The sequence below is a fragment of the Hylobates moloch genome, unplaced genomic scaffold (assembly GCF_009828535.3).
Source record: "Hylobates moloch isolate HMO894 unplaced genomic scaffold, HMol_V3 SCAFFOLD_2, whole genome shotgun sequence".
In the NCBI taxonomy this organism is placed as follows: Eukaryota; Metazoa; Chordata; class Mammalia; order Primates; family Hylobatidae; genus Hylobates; species Hylobates moloch.
Genome location: NW_026652277.1, coordinates 87,883,250 through 87,910,390, shown reverse-complemented (window position 1 = coordinate 87,910,390; position 27,141 = coordinate 87,883,250). Strand labels below are relative to the sequence as shown.

General features: G+C 40.1%; 1 protein-coding gene across 1 annotated transcript in view; it reads right to left on the bottom strand.

The window, feature by feature from the left end:
- The window catches only part of IMPG1 (interphotoreceptor matrix proteoglycan 1), a 142,323-nt gene that overhangs the window by 22,515 nt on the left and 92,667 nt on the right, over nucleotides 1–27,141 (bottom strand). The window contains exons 13-14 of the mRNA XM_032152857.2: nucleotides 8,866–9,398; nucleotides 5,642–5,861 (exon numbers count right to left, since the gene is read on the bottom strand). Coding sequence (XP_032008748.1) covers nucleotides 5,642–5,861; nucleotides 8,866–9,398 — 753 coding nt within the window. The remainder of the gene's footprint in view (nucleotides 1–5,641; nucleotides 5,862–8,865; nucleotides 9,399–27,141) is intronic.

Below are 27,141 nucleotides of genomic sequence, written 5' to 3'. Positions count from 1 at the left end.
GGTGGGAGGACCTTCTTACCCTTCAGTGTTGCAGATCGCTACCTCTAATCTATGTCTACCACGAAGGTGGTCAGGGAAGCGTGAAAGGGTAAGAAATCCAGTAACGCAGTTTTGCTATATTTGACTGTCCTGGCTGGGAAAACATTGAAATGATAGGATGCCTTCTCTATTTTCCAAGGACAGATTCTTGAGATTCTCTCCTAGAGACAAAGCTAAGTATTTATTCTTGATATACAGAATTTGCAGCAGCTGCCTTTTTTTCTTGTTGAAGATTTCTCCCTTTTAATTCTCTTTCAAGGAGAATTTTCTCAGCAGATTGGACCATCATCATTGAGTTCAAGTAAATACTTGAAAGATCAAAACCTGAATCAGGGCCGTTCCTGTATTTGCTTAAGTGACCTTCTGTTATCATCAGGGATTTTGGGCATCAGTGTCTCTTGGGTCTCTCTTACTACATGCTGGAGGATGGGCACTGTTGTGTATCAGCCCAAGCCTTCCGTAACTGAAAAGTCCACACCAGCAATAGAGCCAAGAGCTGTGTAAATTGGAATTTGAGTCCTTGTTTTCTAGGAATCTGAAGTAATTATCTTCACTCCGGATCCAGGGTCCTGAGAGACAGCACGATCTGCTGGTTGCACTGGTTGGTTGTACTAGGGACATTTTAATCAGCTCACCTGTCAGTCACCATGATTGCTCACACGCAAATATACCACCAAAAGGAGAAAATTTGGATCAGCCAATCACACTGAAAAACCAGGAGCAAAATAGCTGTCATATTGCTAGATTTAAAAAAGAGGAAGAAAATGATTGAGAATCATCTGCACATTTTCCCTTAATGTGTTTTAAAATTTAGATATGCATTTCTCTTATAATAATTTTGTATGTATTTCCCCAGACTAAAATTGTATAGGAGTACTGATGCTAGAAACAGTTTTCTGTAACTGTACAGGCTTTTTTTTAGAACAGTATTTTAAATTTCATGTTCACAAAGTTTTATAAGAGATGCAGATTCATAGAATTATGAAGTTAATTAACTCTATTCAAAAGCAATGGTGGTGAGAATTTTTGGGTTTTAGTACTGTCTCCTCCCTGGATTGGAACAAGAGTTTGAATGGAAAAAGGAGGTGTGAGTGAGGGTGGTGTTCGTGAATCTGCGTTTGTGCACCTGACTACCACACACTTTGGTGTCCGCTATCTCCTCCTCTTCAGCAGCCTCACCCTCCAATGGTAGCTCGTACTGCTGTGTGCCCTGCATGGTTAGTGGTCCCCTCTGAATCTCATATTAAAAATCTGATCTCCAATGCTGGAAGTGTGGGCCTAATGGGAGGTGTTTGTGTCGTAGGGGCAGATCCCTCATGACATGAGTAGATTAATGTCCTTCCTGGGAGGGAGGGGTGAGCGAGTTCTCACTCTGTGAGCTCCCACCAGCACTGGGTTGTTAAAAAGAGCCTGGCATTGCCCTCTCCTCTGCTTCCTTTCTTACCATGTGATCTCTGCACATGCTGGCTCCCCTTTGCCTTTTACCATGAGTGGAAACAGCCTCAGGCCCTCACCAGAAGCAGATGCTGGCGCCTGCGGAAAGATGAGCCAACTCTTTTCTTTACAAATTATCCAGCCTCAGGTATTCCTTTATAGCAATACAAACAGACTAATACAGCTGGTATTCTGTCTCCCCAGCCCTGGACTTTAGTGGCTGCAGCTGGCTGCTTAGTTCTTGCTATCCCCGGCCGAAGGCTGTCTCATTGACCAGCCTGGAGGGACTAGAGTTCTTTTCATTTATTTCTACTCCTATATTCTCTCTTCTGTTCAGGCTTAACAAAATGAGACTTAAAGAAAACTCAGTGCTCTCTTCATCATGGGACCATCCCTTAGTGATGCCCAAGCCCACAGGAATTTGTAGGAAGTCTGGCACAAAAGAAACTTGTCCTTAAAAAGTCTTTTGGAATGAAAAAGATGTAGTTTTGATCCCAGCATAGTTCTAAGATGTCTCTTTTCTACTACAGTGCAAATTCCTTTGGGCAGGGATGGATTTTCATGCATTAACGTGTTATATGGTGGTGGATGAATGCTGTTTTGGATTAAGCATGTAGAAGATGGTCAGTGTCTTGATCATCAGTCCAGCGCCCACTTCCTGATTACATGGGTGAACCCAGCCTTCGCGTTTGGTGAAATATCTAAACCAGAATCCCCAGCTGTGCATGAAGGAGCCCACAGAGTCAGTGACTATTCCCCGTGCCCCCCTTTATTCCTTGCCTGCTCCTCCCTGCCTGCTGGTACCTTCCTCCTTCCCCTCACTGTTGACTGGAAGGAAAACCTTTGAGGGCGGTTTAGCACAGTGGCTTCTAGCTATGCATAGTGTAGTATAATTAGGAACCATTTTGGATATTGGATTTACCCATTTGGATTTACATAGATGAATCCATACAGTTCATTGATTATTTTTAACTTTATAAAATCCATATCTGACTTTCTAATTCTGCTGTCCTCAAACACTTTGATTGAACCATCATCATCTGGCTGATGCTTAATGATGTTCTAAGCATCACTTAAGACAAGCATCACTATGTCCTGACTGGTGCAACATAGCCAATTTTTGGCAGGCCTTTTGCATAGAGTTATTATTTTATGAGTTTTCAATGTATATACAATTTAGATTTTGTGACTCTCCAGGTATCTGGTAAGGAATAGAGTATGAACTATAAGTTCACCGAAGTGCTTAGTGTAACATTCAGTGGCTTTTGCAAAGTATCTCCCTTGTAGTTACCATGAGTGGTCATTCAACATTCAACAGTTTTCATTCAGATTCACTGCTTCTCCTGGCTTTACATGTTAATTTCTTCAAAAGTATTTGAGTTGGTGCAGGCTCAGGGTTGAACTACCTCTGGAAAGCAAGCAAGTAATTTCCCAGGTTGTCCAGCAGGCACTGGCTTTCCCCTACTTTTCCACCACTAAAAATAAGAATTAGGGCCGGGCGCGGTGGCTCACGCTTGTAATCCCAGCACTTTGGGAGGCCGAGGCGGGCGGATCACGAGGTCAGGAGATCGAGACCACGGTGAAACCCCGTCTCTACTAAAAAAATACAAAAAATTAGCCGGGCGTGGTGGCGGGCGCCTGTAGTCCCAGCTACTCGGAGAGGCTGAGGCAGGAGAATGGCGTGAACCTGGGAGGCGGAGCTTGCAGTGAGCCGAGATTGCGCCACTGCACCCCAGCCTGGGCGACAGAGCGAGACTCCGTCTCAAGAAAAAAAAAAAAAAAAAAAAGAGTTAGGCGTGTATGCCATAGTTCACTGGGTAGGCTGGAGGCATTCTTAGGTAGCTCAGCATAAATGTGACTGCAGGGAGTGAAACTGATGTTAGCACCATCTCATGCTTACCACCTTTGGCTTCTTGGAAGAAAAGCTGCATAGCAGAACTATTCACAAGAAATTAGTGAAAATAATTTCAGTTCCACCCCCTCCACAAATACCTTGTCATGCTACTTTTTATTGTTTTTTGCTGGTACCTTAAGCAGGTCACAAATTGATAGTCAATTATGACAATGTTGCAATAGTAACTACTAATGTTTATTAAGTAACTACAATTTGTCAAGTGCTATGCTAAGTATTGTAAATATTCTTTCAGTTAGTCCTCATAATGTTACTATCTCCATTTTCTTTTCTTCTCTTTTCTTTTTCTTTCTTTTTTTTTGAGAGGAGTCTCGCTCTGTTGCCCAGGCTGGAGTGCAGTGGGCGCAATCTCAGCTCACTGCAACCTCTGCCTTCTGCGTTCAAGCGATTCTCCTGCATCAGCCTCCCGAATAGCTGGGATTACAGGCGCCCACCACCATGCCAGGCTAATTTTTGTATTTTTAGTAGAGACAGGGTTTTGCCATTTTGGCCAAGCTGATCTCGAACTCCTGACCTCAAGTGATACACCTACTTGGCCTCCCAAAGTGCTGGAATTATGGGTGTGAGCCACCAAACTTGGCCAAAATTTCTCCATTTTCCATTTGCAGAAATTGAGTGCTGCAGTTACCACACAAGATTCAACATTTAGGGCTGGGGATCCCCAAGACCATTACTATGCTGTGCTTGCTTCCAATATCAACAGTGTCCCTTATACAGCCCTGGCAGTGCACTAACAGCTTCCCACCCTCTTTCTAAGGCACTACTTAAGTGGCATCTACATTGAGAAGCTGCTCCCTACAGCGGCACACCTGGGTTATCCCTCACCTCAGCTTGGCTCCTGATGTTGACCTTGCGCTGGTGGATGGGTCCCTAAGTAAGCTGTCAGCTCCCTGAGGGAGGAAGGAAGACAGGGGATTGTGCTATGACTTCTTCAGTACTTTCCAAGTTCTCCCCATATACTTCCTGCTAGCTTAATCAATTGGCTGAAGAAATTAGCCTTCTGATCCTAACTGGCAAAGACCCCTGGTTCCTTCTCAGTTCTGAAGTAGTTTTCTGGGGAAGAGGCAGTGTCTTACTGGCATTTAGGAGGTGTTTGATTTCTTAGGGGGTCCACAGGGCTTACTTAGCTGCTCCTGTTTGGAGGTAAGTGCTCCCAGGCTCAATGCCTACAGGCGGTCTGTCTTTTTAAGGATCCTGTTTACTAAGGTACTGAGGCATTTTGCTTAAAGTTGCTCAAAGTCCTGCTCTATCAAATATAAATGTCTCCCACTGAGCCTTTTTGGTTTGCATTTTGCCCACGGCCTCTTCCTTCTGCTTTCGTTGTTAGTCCACAGAGAGCCAGAGAGGGTGTTAAAGATTCACTCCACTAATTCATAGCCAATTAGGAAGCTTTGTTTTGAATTTGACTGGGAGGAAGCTTTGGCAGAAATCGGGAGCCCTCCCTGCCTTGCACCCCAGGGAATAAAGGACTTCTTTCAATTGGTTAGAAAACAGAATTTTGAAACTAATGGTAAAAACAGGTCCCAATTTGGTCACAGCTGGTTACAATGGTGCACACACTTTGCTTTATTATCAGAGCAAATGTTTGCTTTCTCTTATGTGGCTTTGGGCTAAGCTCCCATGTCTTTAAAAGTTTTCTCCTTGTCTAACTCTTTGCTTTAATCTTCACATGGAAGCTGATCTGTAGCATACAACCAAAAAGCAAATTTATTTTCTTCTTTTTTTTTTGGTGATGGCGAAGTGACTTTCTCCAAGTTTGAATTTCTACCTAATGATTATTTTTCTTTCCTTAGAATGCTGTCTCTGATCCTGAATTACATGATGAAGTAGCTATTCTGATAATGAATTGTGATTGAAAGATTGCTTAGGTAGGAAGCCCCGAGGTGGTTGCAGAGCACTGAGAAAGTGCTTTTGACTTCTAGCAGAATGTAAATTAGCTTGGCTGTGGGCTACATTAAAAAAAATCTCTTAAACACAGCAAAAGTTTTGTTCTGATTAAACTTAAAATTAAAGCTCTCAGGTTGTGCAACAAAAGGTGTGCTTGCTCATTGCTTTTTGATACAGGAAAATGTTAACTTGCATGTCTTTGGACTCTACCCTTTCTAATGATGAGTACCATAGCTTCCAAAAGGTTATTTCATCTGGTGTCATTTCAGTTTGATTTTTGTGGCCTAAAGATTGAAATGTGTGCTTAAAAACAGAACGAAATAAAATGAACAAAACATCTCCACCACTTTCTGGGTTGGATTCTTTTACCTGGTTCAATGTTGAGAGAGTAGCTGTCTATTTCCAGATGGAGTTGTTGGGCTGCAGCAGAACGAAAATCCTCCAAGACCCCATGCACGGCCTTAGTGAGGTTATACGGCACTGACTTAGCAAACTTCATTTTGCTATTCACAATCACACTCCCGTTTCTGAAGTTAAGTATTTCAAGTTGCTTAAATCCTGTAAGATTGGATCGTAGATATGGAACCAGCTGCAAAATAAAAGATAGTTTCCTCTTAACTGTGTTCTAAGTGCTCAGCTGCTGCTAATTCCACTTACACTCACTTTTCATTAACTGAGGCATATATTTTAGTTCCTTTTTATTATTTTGAATTTTGTTTTTGGATTTAATGTGAGACCAGAACAGCACTACCTAATGGTTGATTTGCAGTGATTAGTTCCATATTTCCACCTTTCTGTGTATTGAGATGGATGGCTGTGATTTTTTTCACGGTGAATTGTGAGAACAGATGATTTTTAAAAACCTGAGCCAATGCTATTAGCAAAGCAGGAATGCCAAGTTCAGTAATTAAAAAAAAAAAAAAAAAGTAAATAAAAACATATTCCAAACTGAGCCCAGGAGCAGACTGACCTGTGTCTATGTAAATGGGACATCTATTTGGATGCATCCACTTTGAAATGACCTATTAAAATAAATAACAGCTTAAACATCAGCATGTCTCTCTATGCAGTAAACGTTTCCCTGCCAACACAAATGTGGTGTAGTGGAAACAGCAGGAAACTGGCAGTTAGGAGACTGGGTGCCAGTCCTAGAACTTTCCCTAACTAGCCATGTGAACTTCATCAAGCCCTGTAACCACTGTGTTGTACCTCAGTGCCCTTATCTGAATTGTGAGGAAGAACAAAAAGTGGTTCCCTAGTGAGCCCTTTCCAAACTGTCATAATCTCAACAGTATGCCCCATGGCATCGTGTTTCACGTTCCCACATCTGCCTCCTGTGAGCCACGCCATCCTAGAGATCATTTTTCAGAAATGTTTGAAACTCAGTGATGTCCACCTTGTCCTTGGCTCTGGAAGTGAGCTCCCCCATTCATGAATTGTACTATGAACCCTGAAAGCACAGAGATGCAAGCGCCAACCTCCTGGGCATGACCCACACCTCCTTTTTATTTGCCCTTGTCCCCACCCCACCACAATTTTGACTCTGACCCAGCCCCACATTCTGGTACTTCCCTCACAAGGTTTTTGTGTGAGTAAAATAAAATTTTAAACAAATTGTGGTACTTCCCTTTTCAAGCTACTGTCCCCTGATGTCACCTACTTACTTTGACTAGCCTCATTCTTGGTGTCTTAGCATTGCTTTGGCCTGGGGTAGAGATTTCCTGTCTTCACCTACTGTGCAGATAGCTAGGTGCTGCTTCTCCCAAATCCATTTTCCTCTTTTTCATAGAAAGAGGCTGCTGATCTAGAAAGCACATTTTCCAGCCTCCGTTGTGGCAAGGATGGCCATGTGACTAGTTCCCACTAATATGATGTGGGCAACTTTGGTGTCTTTTGCTTAGGAGAAAATTGCTTTCCCTCAGCTTCCTCTCTGCTTCTCACAAGTGGAAACAGGGATGTACCAATGACCCAGCTTTGACCATGTGAATGAGGAAATGCCCGTGGTGTTGGCAGAGCTATAGGATGGAAGAAGTGTGGGTCCCTGAATGACATCGTAGAGCAAAGCTGTCCTACCCATCAAGTGAAAGAGAAATAAACTTGTATTGAATGAAAGTCACTATATTCTTACCTCTTCATTATGGCAGCTTAGCATGAACCCTAATTAACATACCATGGTTAGTTTGTCAGAGGCAGACAGAACAACTCCACCTTGAATAGGAGCTGGGTAAAATGAGGCTGAAACCTACTGGGCTGCATTCCCAGACAGTTAAGTCACAGGATGAGGGAGGAAGTCAGCACAAGACACAGGTCATAAAGACCTTGCTGATAAAAGAGGTTGCAGTAAAGAAGCTGGCTAAATCCTACCAAAACCAAGATGGCCATGAGAGTGACCCCTGGTCGTCCTCACTACTACACTCCCATCGGCACCATGACAGTTTAAAAATGCCATGGCAATGTCAGGAAGTTACCCTATATGGTCTAAAAAGTGGAGGCATGAATAATACACCCTTTGTTTAGCATAGCATCAAGAAATAACCATAAAAATGGGCAACCAGCAGCCCTCGGGGCTGCTCTGTCTATGGGGTAGCCATTCTTTTATTTCTTTACTTTCTTAATAAACTTGCTTTCACTTTGCACTGTGGACTTGCCCTGAATTCTTTCTTATGCAAGATCCAAGAACCCTCTCCTGGGGTCTGGATTAGGACCACTTTTCTGTAACAGGTTCACTGGGACTCTGTTCCCTGAGACTCTCCCCATATCTACTCACCTCATTATAAATGGTGTGGGGTAGGGAGATAGCACAGATAAAGTCTTACTTTAAAGCAAATGTTCACTTGAGAAATTGGGTTTCATGTGGATTTTAATTTGTGTAATGATTTAACTTATATGAAGTATAGAATTTTTTATTATTGTCAGACATTCTGCAATCTGTGTGATATGTGCAATTTATTTTAATTAGCCATGAATGTGTAGAGGTATTACACAGTTCAACATTTCTTATTGTATATGTGGAAACAAAATAAACATGTGAGTTTGGGAGTATCTTATTATCAAAGATATATGTCTTAATAATTATCTTTTCACTTTCTTTGTTAGGGACCAGGAATGATAAACCACTTAGTCATTTTTTAGGTTTACAAGAACTTAAGGGGAACCAAGAAAGGAACCCTTGCTCCTGAACTCTCAGCCTCATCTGTGCTGGACCATTCTAACTTTGTACCCTTTCATGAGATTGATATAATTTAGAAAATGTTCACTCTATTTTTAGATACCATGTTCAGTGCTTGAGTGTTATGTATTATTCCTGGATTAACTAAGTTAGGAAGGATTATAATGAAAAGAGTTTAAGAACAAATTTGTTCCCACAAGGTTGGGTGGCGGTGTCTTCCCATTTGTCTACCACAGAACTCACTTCCCCAATTGGATCCGAATTCATCTCAAAATTCCAGTTCAATGTCTTCAGCAACAGCTGTCTTGGCAGTTTGTCTCTACTAACACTCATTGCTCAAGACAGCCAATAATTATATTATAAAATAACAACAACAAAGAAAGAAGAGACAAGGAGTTGGGGAATGTGAGCAGTGCCCACTCACCAGCTGTGTGAATTGTTGCTCCAGAGCTCGGTACTCCAGCGAGCTCTTGTTGAACAGGTCGTTGGAGAAGGCCATGTTAGCAACACGCAGACTGAAGAACACTACCAGCTCTCGGCCCTTGGGGGCAATAGTCATAGAACTAGTGGTGATATACTGTAAAGCTGAGACAGGAGTGGTATCCTCCAAGAAATGATCTGGGACAGAAACATATTCGCTGAGTTCTGGTACTTCAGATGGGGCAGGAGTATCAGACAGATCCATTTCATCTAGGTCTCTGACCATATCTTCGCCGCCTGCACTTGACCTGCTGTCATCTGAAGATGCAGGTGGATGTGAGATTCCCAGAGCCAGTTGGCTGATTGCAGAATAATCACTGGTGGGGATGGTGAGCCCTGGTACTAGCACTGTCTGGTCAGTGGCCATTATGTCTGTGGTGCCTTGATCAGTCAGAGAGAAGATGCTTGATGCCGTAAAGAAAGGTGGAGTTTCTGGTAGGGAGGTAGAGGCCATAGCAGGTGGAGACCAAGAAGTGTCTGTGGAGGAAGTACAATTTCATTATGTCCAAGTATTCCCCAAAGAATAGAAAGTGAAAAAAAGAAAATCCAAAATTAAGCTTAACTTAAGAAAATACATAGCATTTGGGTAGATCACTTCAATAGTCATTTTTTTTTTTAAAGAAGAGAAATTGGAACAGAAAGGGCAGGCAGCGCTATGTCCCAACCTAGGGAGAAAAAGAGTGGATCCCTGTACCCATTTTATTCAGGCCCAGTAGTTCTTGATATATGAGACTAAAAGAGTACCAGTTAACTAGAATTTCTGGAATTACTTCCTAGTCAGACACGATACACCTGGGAACCAACTGCAGCTGGCATTGGAACAGATTTAGATCCCTCATCCCCATATAGAACTCCCAGACAACTAGGTGTGCAGTTTTGGCCCAGAAATTTTATTCCCTTTCCAATAATGCAAGTCTGCATTTTATGCAATTGGATTTTTTTTGGTTACAATAATGATGTTTTGGTATTTTTACCACTTAAAATTTAAATTATGCTTTTCCAAAATTGAGTAATCTAATTGAATAGCTTGTCAATTTGCAAAATGATACTGGGAGTATAAAGGTATTGGTGAACATATAATTTGAATGTTACATTGACCATACAACTTGCTATTTATTAATATTTAAAACCTCTCAATTAGCTGGGTGTAGTAGTACACGCCTGTAATTCTAGCTACTCAGGTGGCTGAGGCCTGAGAACCTCTTGAACTTGGGAGGCAGAGGTAGCAGTGAGCCAAGGTCATGCCACTGCATTCCAGCCTGGGTGACAGAGGGAGACTCTGTCTCAAAATAATAATAATAATAATAAAATGAAGTGAAAAACCTTTGCCACAGTTACATTATTATACTCTGACAATTTCTATCACCATTTTGCATTGCTACCTTGGGTAAGTACACATTGAACTACCGAAGTCTACCCCTTTTTTCGTACAAAAGGAAAATAAATATTTCTAAACTAAGAAAGTGGTGGAAACTTTCAGATAAACAGATTGTTGAATTATTAAAATATTCCCATAAACCTAAATCCAGAGCCACTGATGATATTTAAGGCATTAAGTGAACAAAACAGGGAGCTTTTTGTGATTTCTTCAGTGGCCTTTTGGCAAATATGCAGGAAAGCTCTGTTGAAATCCAAATGCTAAGCATGATAAATGGACTGTCTGAATGCAGATATAATCTTTGGACTCCCAGCCAGCTAATTTACTACAGTGAAATTTACCAAAACTGAAACTCCAAGTGATAAACAGCTCTGAAAGTTGGAATTATATTAGTTTTATTACTTTCTTAAAATAAAACCTGTCTGTTGGTGAGTTATGCCAGATTTCAGAGAAGCACCCTCTTTTCTCTCACCTGGGGAGGGTACCTGCGTGTGTCTACTCATAATTCACTCAATTGTGAGAAATAATGTTACCTAATAACTAAGATCTCTCTGGAGATACACTTAAAGTTTTATTAAAATCTCCATTGCTATGGGCTGAATGTTTGTGTCCATGTAAAACTTGTATGTTCGGGCTCTAATCCCCAGTGTGATGATATTTGGACATGGCTCTCTGGGAGGTAATTAGGTCACGAGGGTGGAGTCCTCATGAATGGAATTAGTGGTCTTACAAGAAGAGACTCAAGAGAGATGATCTCTCTTTCTGCTATGTGAGAATATAGCAAGAAGGCAACAAATTCCAAACTAGGAGGAGAGTCCTTGTCAGGAATAAAATCTGCAAGAACCTTGATCTGGCATTTCTTGGTCATGAGAACCGTGAGAAATAAATTTCTATTGTTTAAGACATCCAGTCTATGATATTTCATTATGGAAGTCTGAGTTGACTAAAATATCCACAAACAGATCTGGGATGATAAATTGAAAGGATTTGATTTGACTTTTTTTGTGCCATGGGAAATGCACTTGAATCTGTGTTCTTATAATGTGATCTCTGCTCCTGCAGGTGATAAGAGTTGGCAAGAAGCGCAATGATATGTGTCTTCATTTTGCTCTTTTGCCAGCATTTCATTACTCACACCTTTCTTACTATGTAGACTTTAACCTGTTTAAAATAGGCTTCCACATTATGTCATCAATCAACAAAAATAAATTTCTGGCCATTTCCCTTTGTGACATCTTTTTAAATTTTATACTTTAAGTTCGAGGATACATGTGCAGAACATGTAGGTGTGTTACATAGGTAAACACATGCCATGGTGGTTTGCTGCACCCATCAACACATCATCTATATTAGGTATTTCTCCTAATGTTATCCCTCCCCTATCCCTCCCCTACCGTGCGACAGGTGTGCGATGTTCCCCTCCCTGTGTCCATGTGTTCTCATTGTTCAACTCCCACTTATGAGTGAGAACATGCGCTGTTTGGGTTGCTGTTCCTGTGTTAGTTTGCTGAGAATGATGGCTTCCAGCTTCATCCATGTCCCGGCAAAGGACATGAACTCATCCTTTTTTTCCCTTTTTATTATTTATTTATATTTTTATTATACTCTAAGTTCTGGGATACATGTGCAGAACGTGCAGGTTTGTTACATAGGTATAACTGTGCCATGGTGGTTTGCTGCACCCATCAACCTGTCATCTACAATAGGTATTTCTCCTAATGCTATTCTTCCCCTAGTCCCCCACCCCATGACAGGCCCCAGTGTGTGATGTTCCCCTCTCTGTGTCCATGTGTTCTCATTGTTCATCTCCTACTTATGAGTGAGAACATGCGGTGTTTAGTTTCTGTTCTTGTGTTAGTTTGCTGAGAATGATGGTTTCCAGCTTCATCCATGACCCTGCAAAGGACATGAACTCATCCTTTGTTATGGCTGCATAGTATTCCATGGTATATATGTGCTACATTTTCTTTATCCAGTCTATCATTGATGGGCATTTGAGTTGGTTCCAAGTCTTTGCTATTGTGAACAGTGCTGCAATAAATATACCCGTGCACATGTCTTTATAGTAGAATAATTTATAATCCTTTGGGTATATACCCAGTAATGGGATTGCTGGGAAAAATGGTATTTCTCATTCTAGATCCTTGAGGAATCACCAAACTGTCTTCCACAATGGTTGAACTGATTTACGCTCCCACCAATAGTGTAAAAGTGTTCCTATTTCTCCACATCCTCTGCAGCATCTGTTGTTACCTGACTTTTTAATGATCATCATTCTAACTGGTGTGAGATGGTATCTCATTGTGGTTTTGATTTGCATTTCTCTAATGACCAGTGATGATGAGCTTTTTTTTATATGTTTGTTGGCTACATAAATGTCTCCTTTTCAGAAGTGTCTGTTCACATCGTTTGCCCACTTTTTGATGGGGTTGTTTTTTCCTTGTAAATTTGTTTAAGTTTCTTATAGATTCTTGATATTAGTCCTTTGTCAGATGGATAGATTTCCAAAACTTTTTCCCATTCTATAGGTTGCCTGTTCACTCTGATGATAGTTTCTTTTGCTGTGCAGAAGCTCCTTGGTTTAATTATATCCCATTTGTCAATTTTGGCTTTTGTTGTGATTGCTTTGGGTGATTTAGTCATGAAGTCTTTGCCCATGCCTATGTCCTGAATGGTATTGCCTAGGTTTTCTTCTAGGGTTTTTATGGTTTTAGTTCTTACATTTAAGTCTGTAATCCATCGTGAGTTAATTTTTGTATAAGGTATAAAAAGGGGTCCAGTTTCAGTCTTCTGCATATGGCTAGCCAGTTTTCCCAACAGCATTTATTAAATAGGGAATCATTTCCCCATTGCTTGCCTTTGTCAAGTTTGTCAAAGATCAGATGATTGTAGATGTGTGGCATTATTTCTGAGGCCTCTGTTCTGTTCCATTGGTCTACATATCTGTTTTGGTACCAGTACCATCCTGTTTTTATTACTGTAGGCTTGTAGTATAGTTTGAAGTCAGGTAGCATGATGCTTCCAGCTTTGTTCCTTTTGCTTAGGATTATCTTGGCCATACAGGCTCTTTTTTGGTTCCATGTAAAATTTAAAGTGTTTTTTTCTAATTCTGTGAAGAAAGTCAATAGTAGCTTTATGGGGATAGCATTTAATCTATAAATTACTTTGGGCAGTATGGCCATTTTCAAGATCTTGATTCTTCCTATCCATGATAATGGAATGTTTTTCTGTTTGTTTGCATCCTCTCTTATTTCCCTGAGCAGTGGTTTATAGTTCACCTTGGAGAGGTCCTCCACATCCTTTGTAAATTGTATTCCTAGGTATTTTATTCTCTTTGTAGCAGTTGTGAATGGGAGTTCACTCATGCTTTGGCTCTCTGTTTGTCTATTACTAGTGTATAGAAATACTTGTGATTCTTGCACATTGATTTTGTATCCTGAGACTTATCAGCTTAAAGAGATTTTGGGCTGGGACGATGGGGTTTTCTAAATATATAGTCACGTCATCTGCAAACAGAGACAATTCGACTTCCTCTCTTCCTATTTGAATACCTGTTATTTTTTTCTCTTGCCTGATTGCTCTGGCCAGAACTTCCAACACTATGTTGAACAGGAGTGGTGAGAGAGGGCATCCTCATCTTGTGCCAGTTTTCAAAGGGAATGCTTCCATCTTTTGCCCATTCAGTGTGATATTGGCTGTGGGTTTGTCATTAATAGCTCTTATTATTTTGAGATAGGTTCCATTAATACCCAGTTTATTGAGAGTTTTTAGCATGAAGGGCTGTTGAATTTTATTGAAGGCATTTTCTGCATCTATTGGGATAATCATGTAGCTTTTGTCATTGGTTCTGTTTATGTGATGGGATACGTTTATTGATTTGCATATGTTGAACCAGCCTTGCATCCCAGGGATGGAGCTGACTTGATCGTGGTGGATGAGCTTTTTGATGTGCTGCTGGATTCAGTTTGTCAGTATTTTATTGAGGATGTTTGCATCAATGTTCATCAGGGATATTGGCCTGAAATTTTTTTTGTTGTGTCTCTGCCAGGTTTTGATATCAGGATGATGCTAGCCTCATAAAACAAATTAGGGAGGATTTCCTCTTTTTCTATTGTTTGGAATAGTTTCAGAAGGAATGGTACCAGCTCCTCTTTGTACCTCCAATAGAATTTGGTTGTGAATCCATCTGGTCCTGGGCTTTTTTTGTTGGTAGGCTATTAATTACTGCCTCAATTTCAGAACTTGTTATTGGTCTATTCAAGGATTTGACTTATTCCTAGTTTAGTCTTGGGAGGGTGTATGTGTCCAGGAATTTATCCATTTTGTCTAGATTTTCTACTTTATTTGTGTAGAGGTGTTTATAGTATGCTCTGATGGTAGTTTGTATTTCTGTGGGATCAGTGATGATATCCCCTTTAGCATTTTTTACTGTGTCTATTTGATTCTTCTCTCCTTTCTTCTTTAGTAGTCTGGTTAGTGGTCTATTTTGTTAGTCTTTTCAAAAAACCAGGTCCTGTATTCATTGATTTTTTGAAGCTCCTGTATTCATTGTTTTTCGTGTCTCTATCTTCGTCACTTCTGCTCTGATTTTAGTTATTTCTTGTTTTCTGCTAGCTTTTGAATTTGTTTGCTCTTGCTTCTCTAACTGTTTTAATTGTGATGTTAGGGTGTCAATTTTAGATCTTTCCCACTTTCTTTGGTGGGCATTTAGTGGTATAAATTTCCCTGGAAACACTGCTTTACCTGTGTCCCAGAGATTCTGGTACATTGTGTCTTTGTTCTCATTGGTTTCAAAGAACTTATTTATTTCTGCCTTAATTTTGTTATTTACCCAGTAGTCATTGAAGGAGCAGGTTGTGCAGTTTCCAGGTAGTTGTATCGTTTTGAGTGAGTTTCTTTTTTTCTTTTTTTTCTTTTTTGAGATGGAGTCTTGCTCTGTCACCCAAGCTGGAGTGCAGTGGCATGATCTCGGCTCACTGCAACCTCTGCCTCCCGGGTTACAGTGATTCTCCTGCCTCAGCCTCCTGAGTAGCTGAGATTACAGGAGCCAGCCACCATGCCTGGCAAATTTCACTGTCTTGGCCAGATTGGTCTTGAACTCCTGACCTTGTGATCCACTCACCTCGGCTTCCCAAAGTGCTGGGATTACAGGCATGAGCCACTGTGCCCAGCCATTGAGTGAGTTTCTTAATCCTGAGTTCTAAGTTGATTGCACTGTGGTCTGAGAGGCTGTTTGTTATGATTTCTGTTCTTTTGCATTTGCTGAGGAGTGTTTTATTTCCAATTATGTGGTCAGTTTTAGAATAAGTGCTATGTGGTGCTGAGAAGAATGTATATTCTGTTGACTTGGGGTGGAGAGTTCTGTAGATGTCTATTAGGTCTGCTTGACCCAGAGTTGAGTTCAAGTCCTGAATATCTTTGTTAGTTTTGTCTTGTTGATCTGTCTAATATGGACAGTGGGGTGTTAAAGTCTCCCATTATTATTGTGTGGGAGTCTAAGTCTCTTTGTAGGTCCCTAAGAACCTGCTCTGTAAATCTGGTTGCTCCTATATTGGGTGCATATATATTTAGGATAGTTAGCTCTTCTTATTGCATTGATCTCTTTGCCATTATGTAATGCCCTTCTTTGTCTTTTGATATTTGTTGGTTTAAAGTCTGTTTTATCAAAGACTAGAATTGCAACCTCTGCTTTGTTTTTGCTTTCCATTTGCTTGGTAAATATTCCCCTATCCTTTTATTTTGAGCCTATGTGTGTCTTTGCACATGAAATGGGTCTCCTGAATACAGCACACCAATGGGTCTTGAATCTTTATCCAATTTGTCAGTCTGTGTCTTTTAATTGGGGCATTTAGCCTGTTTACATTTAAGGTTAATATTGGTATGTGTGAATTTGATCCTGTCATTGTGATGTTAGCTGGTTATTTTGCCTGTTAGTTGATGCAGTTTCTTCATAGTGTCGATGGTCTTTACAATTTGGTATGTTTTTGCAGTGGCTGATACCAGTTGTTCCTTTTTATATTTAGTGCTTTCTTCAGGAGGCCTGGTGGTGACAAAATCTCTCAATATTTGCTTGTCTGTAAAGGTTTTTATTTCTCCTTCACTTATGAAGCTTAGTTTGGCTGGATATGAAATTCTGGGTTGAAAATTCTTTTAAGAATGTTGAATATTGGTCCCCACTCTCTTCTGGCTCGTAGGGTTTCTGCAGAGAAACCTGCTGTTAATCTGATGGGCTTCCCTTTGTGGGTAACCCAACCTTTCTCTCTGGCTGCCCTTAACATTTTCCCCTTCATTTCAACTTTGGTGAATCTGATGATTATGTGTCTTGGGGTTGCTTTTCTTGAGGAGTGTCTTTGTGGTGTTCTCTATATTTCCTGAATTCAAATGTTGACCTGTCTTGCCAGGTTTTGGAAGTTCTCCTAGATAATATCCTGAAGAGCATTTTCCAACTTGGTTCCATTCTCCCCCTGTGTCACTTCCAGGTACACCAATCAAATGTAGGTTTGGTCTTTTCACATAGTCCCATATTTCTTGGAGGCTTTGTTCGTTCCTTTTCATTCTTTTTTCTCTAATCTTTTATTCATTGAGTTGATCTTCAATCTCTGGCATCCTTTGTTCCGCTTGATCGATTTGCCCATTGACGTTGTGTATGCCTCACGAAGTTCTCGTGCTGTTTTTTCCGGCTCCATCAGGTAATTTATGTTCTTCTCTAAACTGGTTATTCTAGTTAGCAATTCCTCTAACCTTTTTTCAAGGTTCTTAGCTTCCTTGCACTGGGTTAGAACATGCTCCTTTAGCTTGGAGGAGTTTGTTATTATCCACCTTCTGAAGCCTTCTTGTGTCAATTTGTCAAACTCATTGTCCAGTTTTGTTTTCTTGGTGATGACAAGTTGTGATCCTTTGGAAGAGAATAGGCATTCTGATTTTTGGAATTTTCAGCCTTTTTGCACTGGTTTTTCCTCATCTTTGTGGATTTATCTACCTTTGGTCTTTGACGTTGGTGACATTCGGATGGGGTTTTCGTGTGGACGTCCTTTTTGTTGTTGTTGATGCTATTCATTTCTGTTTGTTAGTTTTCCTTTGAACAGTCAGGCCCCTCTGCCGCAGGTCTGCTGGAGTTTGCTGGAGGTCCACTGTAGACCTTGTTTGCCTGGGTATCACCAGAACAGCAAAGATTGCTGCCTATTTCTTCCTTTGGAAGCTCCACCCCAGAGAGGCACCTGCCAGATGCCAGCCAGAGCTCTCCTGTTTGAGGTGTCTGTCGACCCCTGCTGGGAGGTGTCTCCCAGTCAGGAGAAACAGGGTTCAGGGACCCACTTGAGGAGGCAGTCTGTCCCTTATCAGAGCTTGAGAACTGTACTGGGAGATCTGCTGCTCTCTTCAGAGCCAGCAGGCAGAAACGTTTAAGTCTGCTAAAGCTGCATCCACAGCCGCCCCTTCCCCCAGGTGCTCTGTCCCAGGGAGATATGAGTTTGATCTATAAGCCCCTGACTGGGGCTGCTGCCTTTCTTTCAGAGATGCCCTGCCCAGAGAGGAGGACTCCAGAGAGGCAATCTGGCTACAGCAGCTTTGCCAAGCTGCAGTGTGCTCCGCCCAGTTTGAACTTTTTGGTGGCCTCCGCTGTGAGGGGAAAACTGCCTACTCATGCCTAAGTAATGGTGGACACCCTTCCCCCCACCAAGCTCAAGCATCCCAGTTCGACTTCAGACTGCTGTGCTGGCAGTGAGAATTTCAAGCCAGTGGATCTTAGCTTGCTGGGCTCCACTGGGGGTGGGATCTGCTGAGATAGACCACTTGGTTCCCTGGCTTCAGCCCCTTTTCTGGGGGAGTGAACAGTTCTGTCTCGCTGGTGTTGCAGGCAACACTTTGGTATGAAAAACAAACTCTTGCAGCTAGCTCAGTGTCTGCCCAAACGGCCGCCCAGTTTTGTGCTTGAAACCCAGGGCCCTGGTGGTGTAGGCACCTGAGGAAATCTCCTGGTCTGTGGGTTGTGAAGACCATGGGAAAAGTGTAGTATCTGGGCTGGAATGCACCGTTCCTCACGGCACAGTCCCTCATGGCTTCCCTTTGCTAGGGGTGGTAGTTGCCCAACTTCTTGTGCTTCCTGGGTGAGGTGATGCCCTTCCCCACCCTGCTTCATCTCACCCTCTGTGGGCTGCACCCACTGTCTAACCAGTCCCAATGAGATGAGCTGGGAAACCTCAGTTGGAAATTCAGAAATCACCTGCCTTCTGCGTTGATCTTGCTGGGAGCTTCAGACCGGATCTGTTCCTATTCGGCCATCTTGCCAGCCGAAAAAAAGATGTTTCTTGTGACATCTTAATATTAATCCCTCACATTCACAATAAACCTAACCAAGTTATTTCATTAATGGAACAATTTGCTGTTTAATTATAGGGTTGCTTGATAAAATACAGGATGCTCATTGGAACATATATTTACTAAAAATTATTATTTTTAATCTGAAATTTAAATTTAACTGGACATCTTGTATTTTTCTTTGCTGAGTCCAGCAACCCTATTTAAATGTGATTTTAAAAGACTCCTACTCTCTTTCGTTTTGAGATTGAAGCTACTAAGGTTATAGTCAATTCCTTTGGAAAAAATATTATCCAAACCTTATCACTGTTTGTAAGTGTATTTTAAATAATCATGTTTTCATCTAATTCATATGAAAAAATTAGACATAGTAGTGACATAGAGCAGTCCAACACTGTATTTTTGCACTACAATAGGAAAGTCAAACACTAAAAGCCAAAGCCATTCATTTCACTCTGAACTATGCAAAATGAAAAGATTTAAAATAACTGTTATGCTAGAGTGTGTGTGTGGGTCTGTGAAGGTATGGAGTGTGTTTACGTGTATGTGTATGTGGCAGTCCATTATTTCTAAGTCCAGCTGCCAAATGTAGAGTACGTAGCTATTGTGGTCACTTTCTAGGTAGGAGGGCTGTCCAAAGGCAAGGCCACAAATGATATGGTCCAACCCAAAGTAGATGAACTCAGGTCCATCTGAAGCCCAAAGTGAGGTAAGTGGGTGGGAGATGCTAGAAGCCCCATTAGTAGCCAGAAGAAGACAAAGCAGAAGATGAACATGTGCGAGGAACAAGTACAGATGAAAGGCTATTTCAAATGCTGCTAGAAAGGGTCACATATATATGCTGAACCATAAGCCTCAAGTGGTTGCTTATTCATGTCAAAAACTCTCAAAAGAAGAGATTCCATCCAACTCCTTTATATCTTTAAGGGGCATGACCAGCAAATTCTTAATTTTATATCAAACAAATCCATTCTTATTTATAATTACAAGAAAGTTATTATCTTCCTTTTTGGAATGTTATAGAGATAGAAAATGTTAATTATCCACTCATTCAACAAATAGACATTGATAGCCTAGTATGTGCCAGGCAGTATTACAACTGCTAAAATATATAAGTGAGCAAAGATAAAATTGTGAGGTTAATGCTGAAATTAATGAGGCAAATGGAGAAATTGAAAGACTGAAGAGTCAAAGCATTTGTAATAAGAAAAAGCGGATTGAATCAAGGATGAGAAATGAAAATCTGATTCCACACTGTATTGGGGGATTAGCTACTCGGGTACCACCTGAATGGTAGGTCTGGTCAACTATGCCTAATATGCTTCAAGCAGGATAGGTTCAGACACGGTCACACACTTATGGAATGGTGGATATTTAAAAAGATGTGCCACAAAATGTGCAAATTTGAAGGAGAAATTGGATTTATGAATATGAAATAGAGGGCAGTATACATTAGATATATATAAAAGAGAATCCATCCTGATTTACTGTATATTAAACTTTATGAAACATTTTTCCAAAAAAACTTAAACATGAGGTTTAAAGGTATATCAGGAAAGGAAAATGGTATGTGCAAAGGCATGGAAGAGAGCAGGATATTCATAATATACGAGTGTGATAGTTAACATTGTCAACTTGACTGGATTGAAGGATGCAAAGTATTGTTCCTGGGTGTATCTGTGAGGGTGTTGCCAAAGGAGGTTAACATTTGAGTCAGTGGGCTGGGAAAGGCAGATCCACACTCAATCTGGGTGGGCACCATCCAAAAACTGCCAGCGTGGCTAGGATAAAGCAGGCAGAAGAAGGTGGGAGAAGCTGACTTGCTGAGTCTTGTAGCCTTCATCTGTCTCCTGTGCTGGGTGCTTTCTGCCCTTAGACATCAGACTCCAAGTTCTTCAGCTTTTGGACTCTTGGACTTACACCAGTGGCTCTCAGGCCTTTGGCCACAGACTAAAGGCTGAACTGTTGGCTTCCCTACTTTCGAGGTTTTGGAACTCGGGCTGGTTTCCTTGCTCCTCAACTTGCAGATGGCCTATCGTGGGACTTCAATTTGTGATCATGTGAGCCAATTCTCCTTAATAAACTCCCTTTCATATATGCATATATCCTATTAGTTCTGTCCCTCTAGAGAACCCTGTGAGTGTGTTGGAAATGCAAATTTGTCCCGACTCCAGACCTACTAAGTCAGTAAGACTGAAGGTAAGGCCCAGAAGTCAGTGTTTTAAGAAGCCTTTCGGGGGATTCTGATTCATGGAAGAGTTTGAGAACACTGGTAGAGGAAAGGTTCCACAATTTGTCAGGGGGAAATTTAGTGATGAAGCACGACGACGCAGCCCTGGTTCTGATCTGCCCCTGTGGAGGATATACTACAGCATTTTTCTTCTGCCCTCAAGCCTCTTACATCCTAATGATCCACAGGTGTCTCTTCATTATAGATAGTCTGCTGGTAAAGTCTTAGGTCAAGAAGAACCGCACAAACATTCTATGCTTAATACCAAAATCTAGTAAAGTCCATAAAGAGGAAATGCTGCTTTAGAGTTAATTTAATTAAAGGGAAGAAAATTCAACTTTAGCCAGTAGCTTTGAACTCTGATGAGTAAAAAATCCATAATGTGATCACATTGAAGTTCCTTTAGAGGCGTTCTTCCATTTGACATTTAAAATGCATTTTACATCAAGGAGTGTCATTTGGGAAAAATAAACGACTTTTTCTGCTGTATAGCTGAAGAACTTGTTAAAAAGCAAATACATGTGAAAAATCATGTTTGAATTTCCAGGTGTTGTCAGTCTAAGCTAGTCAACATCTTTCCTTGCTTAGATGTTAATGGAATATAAATCCCTCATAAAAAGAGAACTGGTAAGATAGTTTTTAGTGCTTTTGCCAAATTACAGTCGTAGAAGACATTTGTATTTCAGCCACTTCAAATAATCACTTCCTGCATCAAAGCATGCTGTAAGTTGGTTCTGTAAATACATGTTTTGAAGATGTTACTACAGCACATCACATTCTATCAGCTAGAGGGAATTGTTGAGTGCAAAGAAGGAAAGAATGCAAGAGACTAATTCTAAATTTCTGTTTTTAAAAGATAGTTTAGAAGCATCAACTTTTTGGGGGACACTTTAGTAGTTCCAGAAGGAGCTATTTCAAACTCAAATTTCTAAGTATTACTCATCCTCAAGTGATTTACAAAAGATACTTGAGCTGCCTTTAGTGCATTACATGACTAATTTCATGCCCTTGGTATTGACAATTGTATTTAAAATATGATATTTCTTCCACTTTTATTTTACAGAGGATGTTGAGAAATTTTCAGGATTAAGGAAAACAAACTGTATTTGAAGAAATCATAGCCTAATCATATATTAACATTAAGCCATTAAAAATTCAGCTGTATAGGATATATTGTAGGATGAAGGTGGTGGTGGGGGAAGAATTTATAGCATTCTGCAAAGCGTTAATGCTGAGGTCATGTGAATGTTAAGAAGGAAATCTGAATAATTCAGGCAACAGACTGTTATTTACCATCTGAATAAAGAAAATGTATTCCACTTTGGGAGGCCAAGGCGGGTGGATCACAAGGTCAGGAGTTCGAGACCAGCCTGGCCAGCATAGTGAAACCCTGTCTCTACTAAAAATGCAAAAATTAGCCAGGCATGGTGGTACTTGCCTATAATCCCAGCTACTCAGGAGGCTGAGGTAGGAGTATTGCTTGACCTGGGAGGTGGAGGTTGCAGTGAGCTGAGATCGTGCCACTGCACTGCAGCCTGGGTGACAGAGCAAGACTCTGTCTTAAAAAAAAAATGTATGTGTGTATATATATATATATATGTGTGTGTGTGTGTGTGTGTGTGTATTCAAACAACTCTCCTCACTTGCAACAAAGAATGCCCAAATAATGACTATTTTTCTGAGCAAATCACCTCTTTTTACTTTTAATGTAACATTTTAACTATGGTTTCAAGAAAAAATGTTACATTGAGGAGGTTCACATTTTGTAGCTATGATTCTGCATTAACCATAGCACTTTATATAGTTTCTACTGTCACCAAAGGGTGAGGAACACCCTCATCTTTAAAATCTAGTGACATCATTATTATCATTAGCATCCATTCATCTGCTATCATCCGTCCCTCCATCCATTTAGTTAGTCATCCATTCATCTAGAGAATGTCCCTGGGGCAGAGGAAAACAAGAAAATAGATAAGAGTTAGTGTAAAAAGATAGAGTGAAATTGCTGCAATTCAAGGGCAGCTAAAATGGATAACTACATCAAGAAGATGTCAGCACTAAATGGGAACTATCTCAAATGATTATGCTGTTTAGTACTTTATTGAAACTGATAGATTTGGGTGCACAAGGAGATATATCCCTGGTGCACCCAAATCTATCAATTTCAATAAAATACTAAGCAATATAATGAATAAGCAATCCTATAGCAACTTTAGAATTAATACATAGGGAGAGAGCCTTCTGCTTTTAATTAAGTGCAGCTAATAAAGGGACAGTTTTGAAGTACAATGACCTGTGTATTTGTGCTATAGTAATCAAAATAGCATGGTACTGGCATAAAAACAGACATACAGACCAGTGGAATAGAATAGAGAGCCCAGAAATAAAATGCACACATTTAAGGCCAATTGATTTTTGACAAGGTTGCCAAGAATACAGAATGGGGAAAGGACAGTCTCTTCAATATATGGTTTGGGACAACTGGCTATCCACCTGCAGAAGAATGAAATTAGACCCTCATCTCACACAATATACAAAAATCAACTCAAAATGGATTAAAGTCTTAAATGTAAAACCTGAAACTCTAAATCTACCAGAAGAACACAAGGGAGAAAATCTCCATGACAATGGTCTGGGCAATGATTTTTTTGGATACAACCCTAAAAGCACAGGCAGCAAAAGTGAAAACGGACAAACAGGATTACATCAAACTAAAAACCTTTAGCACAGCAAAGGAAACAGAGTGAAGATAAACCTAAGAAATGGGAGAAAATATTTTTAAACCATACATCTGAAAGGCAATTAATATTTAAAATATATAAGAAACTGAAAAAACTCAATGGCAAAAAAACAAATAACCTGACTAAAAAACGGGCAAAGCACACAAACAGATATTGCTCCCAAAAGAAGACACCCAAATGGCCAACAGGTATATGAAGAACTGCTCAACGTCATTAATCATCAGGGAAACGCAAATTAAAACCACAACGAGATATCACCTCATATCTCTTAGAATGGCTATTATCAAAAAGACAAAGGATAAAAAGTGCTGGTGAGATGCGGAGAAAAGGGAACATTTGCACATTGTTCTTGGGAATGTAAATTAGTGTAACCATTAAGTAAAGCAGTATGGAAGTTCCTCAAAAATTAAAAATAGAACTACTATGTTACTCAGCAATCCCACTAGTGGGTATATATACAAAGCAAATACAATCAATATGTTGAAAAGATATTTGCACTCCCATGTTCTTTCCAGCATTATTAATAAAAGCCAAGATATGGAATCAACCTAAGTGTCCATTAACAAATGAATGGATAAACAAAATTGTCCACACAATGAAAAACTATTCAGTCTTAAAAAAGAAGAAAATGCTATCATTTGTAACAACATGGATGAGCTTGAAGGACATTATGTTAAGGGAAATAAGCCGGGCACAGAAAGACAAATACCATATGATCTGACTTACACTGTATGAGGAATTTTTAAAAAGTTGAATTCCTACAAGTAGAGAGTGTTCTTCCTACAAATAAATGATAAGTATGCAAAATAATGCATATGCTAATTAGCTTCATTTAGGTATTACAGAATGTGTACATATTTCCAAATATCATGTTTGATATAGTTTGGATATTTATCCCCTCCAAATCTTATGTTGAAATGTGAATCCCCAGTGTTGGAGTTGGGCCCTGGTGAAGGTGTTTGGATCATGGGGACAGATCCTTCATGAATGGCTTAGTGCCATCCCCTTGGCTAGGAGTGAGTTCTTGCTCTGGTAGTTCATGTGAGATCTAGTTGTTTAAAAGAGCATGGCAACTTCCCCTACCCTTGCTCCCACTCTTGCCATGTGACGTGCTTGCTCCCACCTCATCTTCCACCATGATTACAAGCTTCCTGAGACCCTCAACAGAAGCCAAGCCAATGCTGGTGCCATGTTTGTACAGCCTGCAGAACGGTGAGCCAATTTAATCTCTTTTCTTTACAAATCACCCAGCTTCAGGTATTTCTTTACAGTAATGCAAGAACAGCCTACCACAATGTTGCACACAATAAATATATACAATTTTTGTCATTTAAATATAAACAAATAAAGATAAATTTCTTTTTTTGTAAACAGTAGTTTGAGCCATTTGGAATTCCTGATATTTGTGATTTTGGTCTAGAATATGGCAACCTAATGTCTGAAGTGGTTTTGTTTTTCTGGTTAGATTCTGAATGATATGGATCAACTAAGGAAGGGAACCTTCCCACCAAAAAGGGACTTTAAAATGCTGCCCCTGGCAGAGAGGATGCAGTAGGCAGAGAACAAGGGTGTCCCAGACACCACATTTGTATGGTTAAAGAGGCAGAGAGAGGCAGAACTGTCTGGCTAGGGAATACACACAGGTAGCCAGCATTTTCCAGGTGGGACCAGATCAGAGATCATAACTTTAAACAGATTGGCTGAGTCATTAGGGAAGAAAAAAAATAGAAGCCAATTGCAGAATCCTGCTAAAAAGTATTTATATTTCAATTAATACATGAAAAAAATTAATAAATTTCTCATCTAAGAGAATGCTTTAGTGACTTAAAACAAATCCTTTAGTCATCCTCATAAATACTCTGTATCTTTGCTTATGTTGTTTTATGGACTATTTCAATCCTACTATTCCATTATCTGTCTCCAGGCTGGACAAAGCTTGGAGAGCAGTTCCTTTATAGGACGTGGTTTTAGCAAGACTTCCTTCTGTTTGTGCTGAGCCATACTGAATTCTGAGGCAAAAGGGAAAATGTGCACCTCTATATGCACTTATCAAAATATTCTCTTATATTTTGAACCAAAAAGAAAAAGTTAATAAAAGTGCTAATGCGTTAATAAAAGAAAACCTAACAATATATGAAGTCTCACATTGCCTGATCTGTTGGTGCCCATGTCAACCCTTATAAACCCACCTGCAGAGGGATGAAAGAGCCTCACAGGCCAGGAACCATGGGCAGATAGGAAATGACTGCTCCTGTCACAAAATAGTACAATAAAACAAGCAACAGCCTATCCTTATTTACAATTTTGACATGTGTTCATCATGGTAAATGATGAGCCATGTACCATGGTTTTTTTTTGGTACTTTGGTACTTTAATTTTTTAAAATATTACATTTACATATTATCTTGATTCCTGAGGTTTTGGCTCCCTTTAAATTTTGCACCTGACACTAGTGCCTTACTTGCTTCACTCTAATCCCAGCCCTACTTGGGTGGTGCGTGTTACACACAAGGTGTGTTGAGATTAGGGTGAAGAGGAAGAAGAAAGAGAGTCAGGCAAGTCTGCATAGGAATTCATGAAAAAACATTCTAAGGAATTGAAAAAAAAATCCCAGTATGGACTGAAGGTCTTAATAATTATTATAATAAAGATTGAGGGGAGAAAAACAGATACATCAAATCATGGGCAAATTGGTTTTGAGTTGATGGAGGACACTGAAGGCTCAGATCTAGAAGGGGATCTGCAGAAAGATACTTTACTGCTGAGCATGAATTTGTGAGAAAAATTTGAAATTGGGAAAATGGCCATAGAGGAGAATGATGCTGGTAATATAACTTGTCCTTATCAAGCAAAGTGGTTATCAATAATGAAGGCTGAAATATATCATTACTGGAATATTGCCATAAACTGCGTAAAGTGTCAAATTGGATCTCTTTCCCAGCCTGCATAGGAGAAAGCAGAATATGTTAACAATGAGGAAGAAAAAAATGAGCCTCCCTAGGGGAGAAATGAAATGAGAAATACATTAGTTTGTATGTGAAGGCTGCAAACTCAAAGCAAAAAGAAAACAAAACAGGCAGTCAAACCAACAAAATCTCAGATGATTCTAATGAAACAGGAGAATTTTGTACCTTTCATATATAATGAAACAATATATCAAATTGCACCATAAATGAGACTTTTAACTTATAATTACATCTCAGGAAACTTTTCTCACAATCACTTTTTTCTTTTGTTTTTAGCCTAGAATGAAGGGCACTCACAGTCGAGTCATGCCGAGCAGCAGGTTCCATTTTCCATATTGAATAGGGCAGTTAAGGCCTAGGTATTGCAGTACTAGTTTCCTGTGTTTCTTTGGCGAGACCTAAATTCCTCTTTGCCTAAGAAAGAAAAAACCTCACTGGAAGGGGTGTTCAGTGAAAAGATTCACTTGAGCTGAAATTCAGCCAAGGCCTCCTACGACTTTTTATCCTCTGTCATTGCCCAGGAAGATGGCAAGGATTGTTGAACTTCAGTCTGACACACAAGTCTTGTTTTTTTTTTTTTTTTTTTTTT